The sequence below is a fragment of the Chrysochloris asiatica genome, unplaced genomic scaffold, assembly GCF_000296735.1.
Source record: "Chrysochloris asiatica unplaced genomic scaffold, ChrAsi1.0 scaffold00066, whole genome shotgun sequence".
NCBI lineage: Eukaryota > Metazoa > Chordata > Mammalia > Afrosoricida > Chrysochloridae > Chrysochloris > Chrysochloris asiatica.
Genome location: NW_006408584.1, coordinates 3,267,701 through 3,282,445, shown reverse-complemented (window position 1 = coordinate 3,282,445; position 14,745 = coordinate 3,267,701). Strand labels below are relative to the sequence as shown.

The window sequence follows — 14,745 nt, the reverse complement described above, 5'->3', positions numbered from 1 at the left end:
AATTCATAAGATATTGACAGGAAGGTTCTATCTGGTCCAAACCCTTATCTCTCATTTTTTATTCTCCATTCTTTGTCTTTCTGGTTTCTTCTCAGACCATCTCTCATAACCAAAGCAGAAATTTTAGAATTAATTCATTCAGTTGTTCAGTAAATGAGCACTGGTGTGGCACTTTAGGATAAACACTTCACTGCTACCCACAAGACTGGCAGTTCAAACCCACCCGCCACTCCATGGGAGAAAGATGAGATTTTCTGTTCCCGTAAAGTGGCGCCATGGGGTTAACGTGCTAGACTGCAAAGTCAGTTTGAACCTCCAGGTCAGTGGTTCAGGCACACCAGCTGCTCCTCAGAAACCCTGTATAGGGTCTCTATGGGTCAGAACCAACTTGACAGCACTTAACAACAACAACCAAGTTTTACAGTCTTGGAAACCGTATATAGAGTGGCAGTGAGTTAGAACCAGCTCAAGGACACCTTACAACAACAGTATTCAGTAAATACTTTTTGAGGAATTAATGCATGCCAGGCTTCAAGCATAAAGAGCCATGGTAGTGTAATGGGTTACAGTTTGGGCTGCTAACCACAAGGTCAGCAGTTTGAATCTCCAGGAGAGAAAAATTACATTTTTTGCTCCTGTAAAGATTTATAGCGTCAGTAACCCTGTACAGAGTCACTGTGAGTCAAAACCGACTCACTGGCACTCAACAACCAGCACCACCACCAACCTCTAAGCATTGGGAATACAATGCTGCATAGAATAGACATGGTCTTTGCCCTTTACAGAACTCATAATCTACTGCATTTGTCAGCAACTACAATTTACATCTGATGGGCCAAATCTGACCTACTTCCTCTTTTTGTAAATATGTTGTTGTTGTTAAGTGCTATTGAGTCGGTTCCAACCTGTAGTGACCCTGGATAGGGTTTCCGAGGAGCGGCTGGTGAACTTGAACCACCAAGCTTGTAGTTCAAACAGCTTTGCAGTCTGGTGCATTAACCCACGGCGCCACACCAGGACTATAGTTTTATTGAAATACAGCCATGTCCATCAACAGCAAACCTGAATAATTTTGACTTGTTTGCAAAGCCTAATAGGCTATTTGGCCCTTTACAGAAAAATGGTGGAGAAGTAAGTGGCATATAGACTCTCTGGAGAGTAGTGGGCCACAAGTGAAATATTTTAAGCAGGGAATGTAACATATTCATGTTTGAATTTTTTCAAAGTCACTATAACTGGTATCTACGAAAAAAATAATAAAGGGAAGCAATGTTGTTAAGTGCCATCAAGTCACTTTTGACTCATTAGGTGCCATGGAGTAGGTACCAACTCATAGTGACCCTGTGCAAAACAGAACAAAACACTGCCCGATCCCAATCACTGCTACGCTTGAGCCCATTGATGCTACCACTTTGCCAGTCCATCTCGCTGGTAGTCTTCCTCTTTTTCTCTGACCCTCCACCTTACCAAACATTATATCCTTTTCCAGTGACTGGTCCTTCCTGACAATATGTCCAAAGTATGAGAGATGAAGTCTGGCCAACCTTGCTTCCAAAGAGCTCTCTGGCTCTACTTCATCCAACACAGACCTATTTTTTCTTTTGGCAGTCCATGGAACTTTCAATATTCTCCCCCAACACCATAACTCAAATGCATCAATTCTTTTATGGTCTTCCTTATTCATTGTCCAACTTTCACATGACCATGAGGTCATTGAAAATACCATGGCTCGAGACAGGTGCACCTTAGTCCTCAAACTGACATCTTTGCTTTTGAACACTTTAAAAAGGTCTTGTGCAGCAAATTTGCCTAATGCAATACATCTGATTTCTTGACTGCTGCTTCCATGAGTCCATTGATGGTTGATCTGAGAAAAATGGAGTCTTTGACAATTTCAAACTTTTCTCCATTGCCAAGAATGTTGTTTGTTGGTCCAGTGGTAAGGATTTTTGTTTTCTTTACGTTTTTGACTCATAGTGACCAAGTATAGGGTCTCCAAGGAATAGCAGCTAGGATTGAACCATCAATCTGCAGTAAGCAAGCCAGTACTTGTTCTACAGCACCACACCAGGACCCTACACACATTAGGATAAAAGAAACACTACAGTTAAGAGAATGTAAACACTTGCCTCAGATGTCTTAGGTTCAAATTTTACTCTATCCACTTTCTGATTCTGATCTCAGATAACTTCTCTGTCAGTTTTCTGTCTGTGAAACAGAGATGGTAATCATTGTTAGATGTTGTTGCACTGGTTCCAACTCATAGTGACCCCATATACAAAAGAACAGAATACTTCAGTGTGGTGCTGTGGGTTAATGTGCTGGACTGCAAAGTTGGTTTGAACTATAAGGTAGGCAGTTCAAGCTCACCAGCTACTCCTTGGAAACCCTATGCAGGGTCGCTATGGGTCAGAACTAACTCGACAGCACTTAACAACAACAACAACAATCTGATTGTATCTTCATAATCGTTGCTATGTTTGAGTCCATTATTGTAGCCACAGTGTCAACCCTTCTCCTTAAGGGTCTTTCTCTTTTGCACTGACCCTCTACTTTACAAAGCGTGATGTCCTTCCCCAGGGACTGGTACATCCTGATAATATATCCAAATTACATGAGACACTGCTACAAAGCATTCTGGCTGTACTTCTTCCAAGACAGATTTGTTTGTTCTTCTGACACTTGATGGATAATGCAAAGACATCAGTTCTTCTTCGATGTTCTTTATTCATTGTTCCCTATTAATTTTGCATGCATGTGAGGTGACTGAAAATACCATTCCTTGGGTCAGGTTCACTTTAGCTTTTAAAGTGGCATCTTTGCTTTTTAACATTTTAAAGAGGTGCTTTGCAGCAGACTCTCCCAAAACAATATGTCATTTGATTTCTTAACTGCTGCTTCCCTGGGCATTGACTGTGAATCCATGTAAAATTAAATACCTGACAACTTCAATCTTTTCTCCATTTATCATAATATTGTTTATTGATTCAGTTGTGAGAATTTTTTTTCTTTATATTGACTGTAATCCATCCTGAAGGTTGTAGTCTCTGATCTTCAACAATTAATGCTTCAAGTCTTCTTCCCTTTCAGTAAGCAAGGATGTATCTTCTGCATATTGCTGGTGGTTGATGAGTCTTCCTCTGATCCTGATGCTGCATTCCTCTTCAAATAGTTCATATTTTGGGAATACTTGCTCAGCATTCAGGTGAAAGGATACAGTTCTGATGAACACTTTTCCTGATTTAAAACTGTGCAGTATCTTCCTGTTCTGTTTGAGCAATTGCTTCTTGAGCTTTGTAAAGGTTCTACATAAGCACAATTAAGCGTTCTGAATTCCTATTCTTCAAAATGTTATCCATAGTTCATTACGATTCTCACAGTCCATGGTCTTTGCATAGTCAATAAAACACATGTTAACATCTTTCTGGTATTCTCTGCTTTCAACATGATATTACTGGTTCCTTATCCTCTTCTGAATCCAGCTTGACTTTCTGGCAGTTTCCTGTCTATACTGCTGCAACCATTTTTAAATCATTTTTAGCAAAATTTTGTTTGTGTGTGATATTGATGTTGTTCAATAATTTGTACATTCTGTTAGGTCACAGTTCTTTGGAATGGTCACAAATATATATCTCTTGACCATGTAGCTTACTTCTAAATTTCTTAACATAGATGAGTGAGTGCTTCCAGCACTGCATTAGTTAGTTGAAGCATTTCAATTGGTATTCCATCAATTCCTAGAGTTAGAGTATTATTATTCATTGATGCCTTCAGTGTGTCTTGGACTTCTTCCTTCAATACCATCAATTCTTGTTTACATGCTACCTCCTGAAATGGCTGATGTCAGTAAGTTATTTTTGATACAAGATTTTTGTGTATTCCTTTTATCTACTCTTGATGCTTCTTAATTGTTCAATATTTTTACCATAGAATCTTTGAGTATTGCAAGTCAAGGCTTGAGTCTTTTCTTTAGTTTTTTTCATATGGAGAAATTCTGAGTGTGTTCTTCCCTTTTGGTTTTCTAACTCCAGGTCTATTCACATTTCATTTTAATACTTTGTCTTCTCGAGCTGCCCTTTGGGATTTACTGTTCATCTCTTTTACTTCTTCTTTTATTCCATTTGCTTTAAGTTTTCTATGTTCGATAACACATTTCAGGGTCTTCTGACATCCATTTATCTTTCTTTCCCTTTTTTTTTAATGACCTTTTGCTTTCTTCATGAATAATGTTTTCAGTGTTGTCCTAAAACTTGTCTGGTCTTCAGTCATTACTGTTCAATATGTCAAATATATTCTTGGTACTCAAAGCACCTGGTTAATGAGATTAAATAAATTACTATATGCAAAGCATTTAGAACATAGTGTTGACAGTCATCACTATTATTACTATTGTAGTGATCTTGTTAACAGATGAGGATGACGTCAACTAAGACAATGGTAGTGAGAAATATAGAGAGAAGTATCCAGATTCAAGAATTATTTAGGTGATAAAAGTTGGTTGGGCTCAGCAATTGACTGGATGTTAAAAGATAGCAAGAAGATTAGGATGACATGCAGATTTGTACTTCATCAATTGAGTAAATGGTGTTTCCAGTCTCTGAGATAGGGTTGGCATTGAGCTAATCAGGTTTGGGAGGCAGGGTGGATGGTACATTCAATTGGGGGTATGTTAAATTTAGATACCAGAGAGACATAAGTAGAAGTGTTCAGGAAACAGTTGATTATAAGGTCTTTAGATCAGAATTGTGATGTGGGCTGGAAAATGGATGTAGCAATTATCAATCTGTAACTGATTGCTCAGCTTGAAAAGATGTTGAGATAACCTAGTATGAGGATGGAATGACAACAAGGCTTCTAAAAGAATCCTAAGGAAAACCAACAATTAAAGATTGGACAAAGAATCCTTAAGTCAATAGAAAAAATCAAAACAACTACTGAAGGAAGATAAGCATGAAGTTTATATCTGTTAAAAATTCTGTAACATATATGTGTATGTATGTTAATATGTATATAACACTTCTAGAAGAATTCACAAGAGATTTGTAGATGTGGTTTTCACCACAGAAGAGAGTACAGGAAAATTTGCTCTTTATGATGAACCTGTTGGGATCCTTTGAATTTTGTATCATATGCTTATATTGCTAAGTAGATATTTAAAAAAATTATTTTTGAAATCTCTAAGATAAATCGTTTTCTAGCCAACTGTTACAAAAAACTTTAGCATCAACTAAACTAAAATCAGAATTAACTGGTTTTTCTGTAGAGAATTTTGTCTCTGAATAAACTATAGCAACTTGTATTTTTAGTTTAGACAACAACCTGTATATCAACATCACACCTGGAGCCTTTTTTCTAGATTCTTTTTAAAACAAAGCTTTTAGCATAGCTTTTAAAGATAGTTTTAACACTGTACAAAATAATTTGGTTAGATGGTGCTAATTCTATTATAAATCTGTTAAGGAACCATATTTATAGTCTTAGTAGTCAGTGAAGTGGTGGACCAGTTAGCCTGTTTTACAGTTGCTCCAGTTCACTTTGTCTCTACTAATGGATGACATCTAGTACCACTGCCACCATCTTGTTGTATCATTGACAGAAAATTATATTTGTCGTACACTGAATGATTGGAAAGTACAACATGACCTATTTTAAAGTGTCCATTTTAATCAAAGAGCTAGAACCTCACTGTTCTAACCCTTAATAATTTGCTTTATTAACCAAGTATTGTTGGAGAATAGATTGACGGGGGGGGGGGGGCGGGGGGGGCAGAGAATAAAAATGCATTCTTTTCATTTATTTTGGAGTTAAGAAGTGAGTAAAGAACCTATTTCTTGGTATGCTAATATGAAGTCTTGATTAATGGCCTGGTTCTATTTCACATTTAAATTATTTTTTTATTACCTCAGCCTCTTATTTGTACCATAAAATTAATATCATAAACTCTGCTGTGGTGGTTTGCTTTCATGTACTCATTATATATCCCCCTCCCTTTTATATAGGAAGACAGAGATGTCAATAATCCCATGCCTAACCGAGGAGGCAATGGATTAGCTCCTGGGGATGACAGATTCAAACCTGTGGTACCATGGCCTCATGTTGAAGGAGTAGAAGTGGATTTAGAGTCTATTAGAAGAAAAAACAAGGCCAAAAATGAACATGAACACCATGCTGGCGGAGATTCCCAGAAAGACATAATCCAGAGGCAGTATCTCACATTTAAGCCTCAGACATTCACCTACCATGATCCTGTGCTACGCCCAGGGATCCTCGGTAACTTTGAACCCAAAGAACCTGAACCTCATGGAATGGTTGATGGCCCTGGAGAGAAAGCCAAGCCATTGGTTTTGGGACCAGAATTCAAACCTGCTGTTCAAGCCAGCATTAAAGAATTTGGATTTAACATGGTGGCAAGTGACATGATCTCACTGGACCGCAGCGTCAATGAATTACGTCAAGAAGAGTAAGCACACATCCTCTTCTTTCTAAAATTGGGGCAACTATTGTTTTGATAAATATTTAAATTTAGTTACACATTGTTAGAATGGAGAACATTTTGATGCCTTTATTTCAAGGAAATAAGAGGATCTATGGAGTCCTGGTGTGGCGCTGTAGGATAACCGCTCAACCTCAAGGTTGGTTTGAACTGCAAGGTTGGTGGTTCACACTCACCAGCTGCTCCTCAGAAACCCTATGCAGGGTTTCTATGAGTCAGAACTGACTCAACATCACACAACAATAACAACAAGGTCATCAAACTGGTCAGAATGAAAAGGGCCTTTTATATATGCCATCATAGTACAGGTACCATATAGAGAAGCTTCGAGCCTTCTCCATCAGTGCTACTCAAAATGTTGTCCCCAGACTGGACCTATCTCTGTGAAAAAGAGCTCGCACCAGATTGTGAATCAGTAACACCATTAAGCCTTTGTTTAGTTCAGCTGACAACTGTTTTATAGCCAAACATAACTGGTGTGTTGATTTTCATCCTGGAGCAAGCTCCGTATCATGTTGTGGAATAATAAGTAGTAACACTGCTCTGTGTGTTTCTTATATAATTAACTAGATGTTTGGATTTCCTTTATTTTCCCCCATCAATACTATAAGCAGAAATTGAAAATCTTAAATATCAACCAGCTAAAAATCTGGCCTAAATCTTCAAATTATTTTCATATCATATATTTATATGACCAATTTCTAACTCATAACTTTTGGTTGTTACTGATGTTGTTGTTGTTGTTGTTAAGTGCTGTTGAGTTGATCCCGACCCATAGCAACCCTGTATAGGGTTTCCAAGGAGAGCGGCTAGTGAGCTTGAACCACTGACCTTGCAATTCAAACAGGTTTGCAGTCTGGCACATTAACCCATAGCGCCACACCAGGACTCCGTTATTGATGTTAAGTGCTATCAAGTCCGTTCCAACTCATAGCGACCCTGTATAGGGTTCCATGGAGCAGCTGGTGGGTTTGAACTGTTGATCTTGTGGTTAGCAGTCCAGTGTTTATCTTACAGCACCACACCAGTACTCCTAACCCTTGATAGATGTTGGTTATACTTTCAAAAACAAAAGGCAAAGAAAGAAATGTCCCAAATGTTACATGGAGTATACATAAAAACAAACAAAAAACCCTACTTGTTATTTTTCTGAAATTTATATTTAACTGAATGTCTTATATTTTATCTACTAACCCTACTAGCCAAGTGGTGAGGGTGGCTATTGTAGTTTAAAATTCCACGTGAGTATCATTGGCACCTTTAATAGAATCTTTAGAGCCTTATTGGGAGTGTGTACCAGGAATATTGCCCCCATCATTATATATCTAAATCTATCTATCTATCTATCTATCTGTATATATCATATACATATGAGCCCTGGTGTGACATTGCAGTAGAAGTACTGGACTGCTAATCACAAGATTGGCAATTCAAATGCACCAACTGCGTATGTGTATGTATATATATATATATATATATATATATATATATATATATATATATATAAAATGACTGAGATAATATTCCTGATATATGTATAGATATATATAGTTGTTGGTAAGTGCCATTGAGTTGGTTCCAACTCATAATGACCCTGTATAGGATTTCCAAGGGGCAGCTGGTGAAGTTGAACCGCTGATCTTGTGGTTCAAATGGACATTGTAATCCAGTGCATTAACCCATAGCACCATATATATATATAAAAACTTCCAGCTGTTCCACAGGGGAAAGATGAGGCTTTCTGTTCGCATAAAGATTTATAGCTTCCAAAACCCTATGCAGGGTCACTATGAGTCGGAACCAACTCCACGGCACATCACCACCACCATATATATATGTGTATGTGTGTGTGTATATATATACATACATACACAGAGAGAGAGAGTATGTGTGTCCTGGTGTGGCTCTATAGGATAAGCACTGGACTTCAAGGTCAGTTTGAACCTTAAGGTCAGCAGTTTAAACCTACCTCGGAAACTATACGGTTGCTATGAGTTGGAACCAACTCAAGGCACTAAAACAACAAAACTATATATATCCCTTTCATCTCACAGTTAAAACTGCTGGGCTCTAGGGGAATCCAGAGTGTAATAAGGTACTTTACACTCCTGTTGTAATATAAAAAGACAGTCTGGGCTAGAGTTAAATTGTGACTGGGCTTTCTCCAAGCTTACCTTATTGGACTCCTGGTGTGGTGCTGTAGGATCAGAAAGCACTGGACTGCAAATCACAAGATTGGCATTCAAACCCACCAGTTGCTCCTCAGAAACCCTATTTGTAGGGTTGTTGTGAGTCAGAACCTACTTCATAGCACTTAGAAACAAACAAAAAAGTAAAACCTATCGTCATGGGATTCCAACTCATTGTGATCCTATAGGACAGGATAAAACTACTCCATAGGTTTTCAAGTCTGTAATCTTGCCGCATCTTTCTCCTACAGAGTAACTGGTGGGTTTGAACTGCCAGCCTTTTGGTTAATAGCCAAAATTTAACCACTGTGTCACCAGGGCTCTTAAATATAGCTGTTTGTTCACATTCTCATCACTAATGGGGGAGAAGGGGAGGGAAAGTGAGAACGAGTCTAACATGCCAGGATTTAATACAACTTATCTTAAGTAAAAGGAGCTCTAGTAGCATAGTGGCTATGAATCGGGCTGCAAACCTCAATGTCAGCAGTTCGAAACTACCAGCTGTTCTACGGGAAAAAGATGAGGCTTTCTGCTCCCATAAAGATTTACAACTTCAGAAACCCTGTACAGCGTCGCTATGAGTTGGTTCCGACTCCACAGCACATCACCACTACCACCACCACCACCTTACGTAATGCTCACCATCAAACTGAAAATACCTGTGTATGTAAAGTTGGGAACTCTGAATTGTGACCTCTCTGCATTTGTGCAGCTAAATGGCAAAGCTGCAATTCAACTCTAGGTTCTTTGGCATTTGAAAGTCTTTTCTCCTTCTACCACACCACAACTCTATGTCTCTTCCTGGACAATATGCCTACAGTGCAGCTGTTAAAATCAGAATGTGACTTTAGCAGTATGGAAGACTTGTGATTCTGAACATTTAATACATGAACTAGTTATTAAAATTTGTTAAAACTATAGTGTAAATCCAGCTACTTTTTTCACAGAAGAAATCCAAAGACATACAAGATACAGAGCAGTGCACAGGTTTTAGAGCCATCCTTTGTGTCTCCCTTTCCTTCACGCCTCAAATACAGTTTACCAGCAAAGCTTCTTTTTCCGCCACTAACATATATCTCACACCAGTCCATTTCTTTCATCTGCACTATCTCCACCCAAGAAGCCCAAGCAACCACTCTCATCCCTCTTAGAATCCTGTAAGAATCTTCCTTGGTGGTCTCTCCAGTTTCACTCTTGATTCTTCCTATCTACTGTTGTTACTCACACAAAGGCAGTCTGATCTCTTCAGACCACAAATCGAGACCATCTAAAACCATTATGTGCTTTCCCGTCACACTAAAAACTAAACTCAAGCTATTAAAAAACCTGCTATGGTCTCTGTACTCTTCTGACTCTATTATCTGCCTTGCCCACCTCCTCTTGGTACTATACCCAGTGCTCACAATGCTGTAGTTATGACCTCTCACTTCTTTTACACATGCTCTTCCCTCTTCTTTGAATTATTTTGCTCTTCTTCTTAAGGCTGACTTCTTCCTGTCCTTTAGGTCTCAATTAGACCTCTTTAACTATGTTAATTTGGTAATGCCTTGCTTCCCTCTATTCCTGTTCTCTGGTCATTTCATTCTTTGTTTTTATTTATCAAATTATGTAGTAGATAATTGATTTGCTTAGTTGATGTTTGGCTATCTTTCTTACTAGACAGTAAGCTCCTGAGAGCAAGGGCTATATCTAATTTACTTTACCAGGTTGGTGCTGTTGTGTTGTTAAGTGCTGTTGAGTCGATTCCGACCCATAGTAACGCTGTGTAGGGTTTCCCAGGAGCAGCTGGTGAGCTTGAACCACTGCCCTTGCAGTTCAAATGGCTTTGCAGTCTGGCGCATTAACTCATAGCGCCACACCAGGACTCTGGTTACCAGGTACTCACAGTAATACCTGCTCAGTAAATACTGATTGAGAAAGTGAATGAATGGAGTCTGCCAGTTTAGACCCTGTCTTCACTACCAGATACGTAATTTTGCATCAGCTACTTAGCCTCTTTACCCCTCAATTGCTTAATCCTTAATCCTCACAATGAGTCTAATAATACCTATACCTCAGGTTTGGCATTAGAATTAAATGACATAATAGACTAAAAGTGTTTTTCACAGGCCTGGTGGTTAGAAAGTTAAATATTAATAATGGGGTTTTTTGGTGGTGGTGGTGGTTTTTGGTTTTTTTTTTGTTTTGTTTTGTTTTGTTTTGCTGTGGTTCCTTTGGGGTCAGGTATCTACTTGCCAAAACTGGAATGCTTTCAGTTACTATTTGACTTTGATGTTCCCAATCACTTTCTTGATGGAAAATTTACATGTCATATACTGCCTTAGCTACATTATCTTGCTTCTTTCCATACCTTTGTGATCATCTTTCCTTTGAAAGTTTTAGACTTTGGGTTAATGCGCTGGACTGCAAAGTCGGTTTGAACTGCCAGGTCAGCGGTTCAAGTTCACCAGCTGCTCCTTGGAAACCCTTTACAGGGTCACTATGGATTGGAACCGACTCGACGGCACTTAACAACAATAACATTGGGTGTCTGAACCTCCTCTCCAAGTCCTTACTCTGCTGTTCTCTCTCCCTTTCCCCTCCCCTCACTTCACCTTCTTTCTTTTTTTTCTTTTTTCCTTCTCTCATGTCTTTTATAAGCCAGTCTATTTCTTATTCTTTTCTCTTTCACAGCTGGATTAGTACCTAGAAATGGAATGTTGTATGTGTCTCTCCATCATTATTAAAAGTATTGTGTCTCCTATCAAGTCGGAACCGACTCCACGGCACTTAACAACAACAACATCAAGTAAAAATACCTAACACTATCTTAGCAAATGCTTCTAAGTTCCTCCGAAATCTTATGCTCGGAGAAAACGATTTCTTTGTAAAATACTCAAACATAATAACCCTCAGAAGTCTCAGGTGTTTTTTTTTTTTTTAAACCTAGATCCTATCTTACTCCTTCATAACAAATGAGATAGATTTTATTCTTCTTTAAACACTTAAGTGTAGAGTATGAATCAGTGCAGCTGAGTTGATTTCAACTCATAGTGACCCTGTAGGACAGAATAGAAGTGTCCCATAGGGTTTACAAGGCTGTAATCTTTATGTAAGGAGCCTGCTCCATCTTTCTCTCATGGAGCAGTTGGTGGATTCAAACCACCAACATTTCAGTTAGCAGCCAATTGCTTAACCACTGTACTCCCAGGCCTCCTTAGAGTAAACAAATTGTAGAGTTATTCACAAGATAGAATGTAGATAATCTTAAGAATTTTCAAAAAGAATAAATAAGATACCCCCTAAATATTACATATTTCTAATATGCACATTGGCATTTTTCTTTTTTTACCGACAACCTACTGAAAACATACCACACATTCATTTCACACACATACACTAGTATTCCTCATGGAGAAGATGTTGCAGAGGCGATCAGCAACTGGCTGGGTGTTCCTGGTTCACTACAGCTTTAAAAGACAGATCTTAGTTTTTCTCTTGACCCTGTCAGTCATATGGTGAGCCATCTGCAAAGCTTAGAAGCCAAGCTTTGGGCTATTTTTCCAACTGTGACATCTGACACTGTGGTTAACATATTCGTTTTTGTGGCTGTTCCCCTGGAATCTTCTCAGATGAATATTCTCTATCCTAGAAGCAGGACAGAATTGCCCAGCTGCCAATAGGACTCATGCTTATGTATGTTGTAGCTTTGAATTACATTCACTAAGTAGTTTACTGACTGTTGATAGCTTGCTAAAATAATGAGGGATAGTATTTCAAGTGAGATGGAAACCTACTTCCTTTTTTTAGAGGCTTGAGCTGAGAATGATCATCTGCCTTCATGGTTATTTTCTATATTAAAAAAATGTATATGATTGTCTTCACGGCTCAACAGATAATAATTATCTTCAATGTACAAGGCAACTGTGCTGAGTACTCTAAGGGATACAACAATGAGAAAATGTAGTCCCTGCCTTCAAGGAGTATACTCAGCTCCTGGGGAGAAAAGAAAGAATACAGCAATCTAAAGAAGTAAGAGCCAGACAAAACGTGTGAGCAAAATAACATGGTTTGGAAGAGTAAGAGGCCACGTCAAACTACAGGGGAGTCAAAGGATTTGTGGAAGCAACATCGGAAATGAACCCTGAAGGATGAGTAAGGTTTTTTTAGGAAGATGGTATGAAGATAGAAGAAATGAAAATAGACACTGGTTAAGAGGAAAGCAAGTGGTAAAATGTGCTGGTAGTTTAAAGTGTGTAAAAAGAAACAAAGCTGGTAATAGGCATACTCATATTTGGAATACCTAAATTCCATTCATTAAGTCTGTACTAAGTTTAAGGAGGCTTGGTGGCACAGTCCTAACTGAAGGTTAGCCTTTCAAATCCACCAGTCCAATCGGGTTCTAACTGAAGGTCAGCCTTTCAAATCCACCAGTCACTCCATGGGAAAAAGATGTGGCAGTTTGCTTCTGTAAAGATTGTTGTTGTTGTTAAGTGCCATTGAGTTGATCCCGACCCATAGCAACCCTGTATAGGGTTTCCAAGGAGCGGCTGGTGAGCTTGAACTGCCGACCTTGCACATCAAACGGCTTTGCAGTCTGACACATTAACCAACAGCACCACACCAGGACTCCTCTGGAAACCCCATGAGCACATCTATTCTCTCCTATGGGTCGCTAAGAGTTGGAATCCGCTTGAGCAATGGGTTTATACTAAATTTAGTAGTCAGAGAAGAGCCACTGAAGGTCTATAAAGAGAGCTTTTGGAATATCAGCCTGGTGGAGGTGTCTAGAATGAACTAGGATGTAGAGACCTGTTACAGTAACAACTTCAGCAGTGAAGGTCATTGTTATTGTTAGCTGCCATTGAGTAAGCTCCCAATTCATGGAAATCCCATACACAATAGAACAAAATGTTGCTCAGTTCAGACCATTGTGATCAATAAGGTTTTCATGAACTGATTTTTAGACATAGATCACCAGCCCTTTCTACCTAATCTATGTTAGTCTGGAAGCACCACATTGGCCACGAATTAAACCTGGGTCTCGCATATGGAAGGCTAGAATTGTACCCCTGACCCACCAATGCCTCAGAGAGTACAGAACCAAAAAAGAGACCTCAAAGTTAAGAGAACAGAAGATTCCATTTCAGTAAGCCTTGGCAGCCGATTGAGTAGGAGGAAGAATCAAAGATAATTCTAAGGTAAAGCCTGTTTTAAAGAAACTCAATTGCACGAGGAAGAATGGTGCCATTAAAGAAACAGTGTGGTAAAGTTAGAACAAGCCCACTTTGCCCAAAGCTCATTTACCCAAGCCAACTTGTTCCCTGGTGTTAGGTGAATTCACGCAGAGCCAGTCAGGTCTAGGAGCCTGATTGTGAGGACAGCTGGTAAGGTCTATTTGTGGACATGCTAGGTTTCCATCTCATAAAGTTCAGAATTTTATTTCCTTTACTATGAATTGTTGATGTCGTCAGTACATGAAGGTTATTTTTGCCTTGTCTCTACCCAAGAAGGCAAACAATCAGAGGTATGTAATCTAAGCTAATTTGTTTCAAATAAATGAATTACATATTTTGACTTGTTAAGCAAATTCATCTGCTTCTAATATTTAGCCTTTCCTCCCACCTACATACCTATTTCATTTCTGTTTTGTAGAAAGCTATCTTAGTTGCATTGACAAAGTGAAATAATAGACACAATGTGCTTTGAAAATTCTAAGAGTTATGCAAATGTTAATACGATTAATTGTTAATAACTTCCTTAAGTTTGCCTGTGAGAAATAGAGGGGTTGTGTGTGTACTTAAGACATTTTACATTAATGTGAATGTTTCACATAGGAGATAATTCTTTTCTTACCTGGTTCTGAGATAAATTTGTTATTGTTGTTAGGTGCCATTGAGGTGGTACCAACTGATAGCGACCCTATAAACAATAGATAGAAAACACTGCCCTAACCTGGGCCAACCTCATATTTGTTGCCTCGCTTGAGCCCATTGATGCTGCAACTTTGCCAATCCATCTGGCTGGGGGTCTTCCTCTTTTTCTCTGACCCTCCACCCTACCAAACATGATATCCTTCTCCAG

At 38.8% G+C, this 14,745-nt stretch overlaps 1 protein-coding gene across 1 annotated transcript in view; it reads left to right on the top strand.

Annotated features, from left to right (window-relative positions):
• GALNT7 (UDP-N-acetyl-alpha-D-galactosamine:polypeptide N-acetylgalactosaminyltransferase 7 (GalNAc-T7)) overlaps nt 1–14,745 on the top strand; it is a 196,191-nt gene that overhangs the window by 100,508 nt on the left and 80,938 nt on the right. The window contains exon 2 of the mRNA XM_006864524.1: nt 6,000–6,460. Coding sequence (XP_006864586.1) covers nt 6,000–6,460 — 461 coding nt within the window. The remainder of the gene's footprint in view (nt 1–5,999; nt 6,461–14,745) is intronic.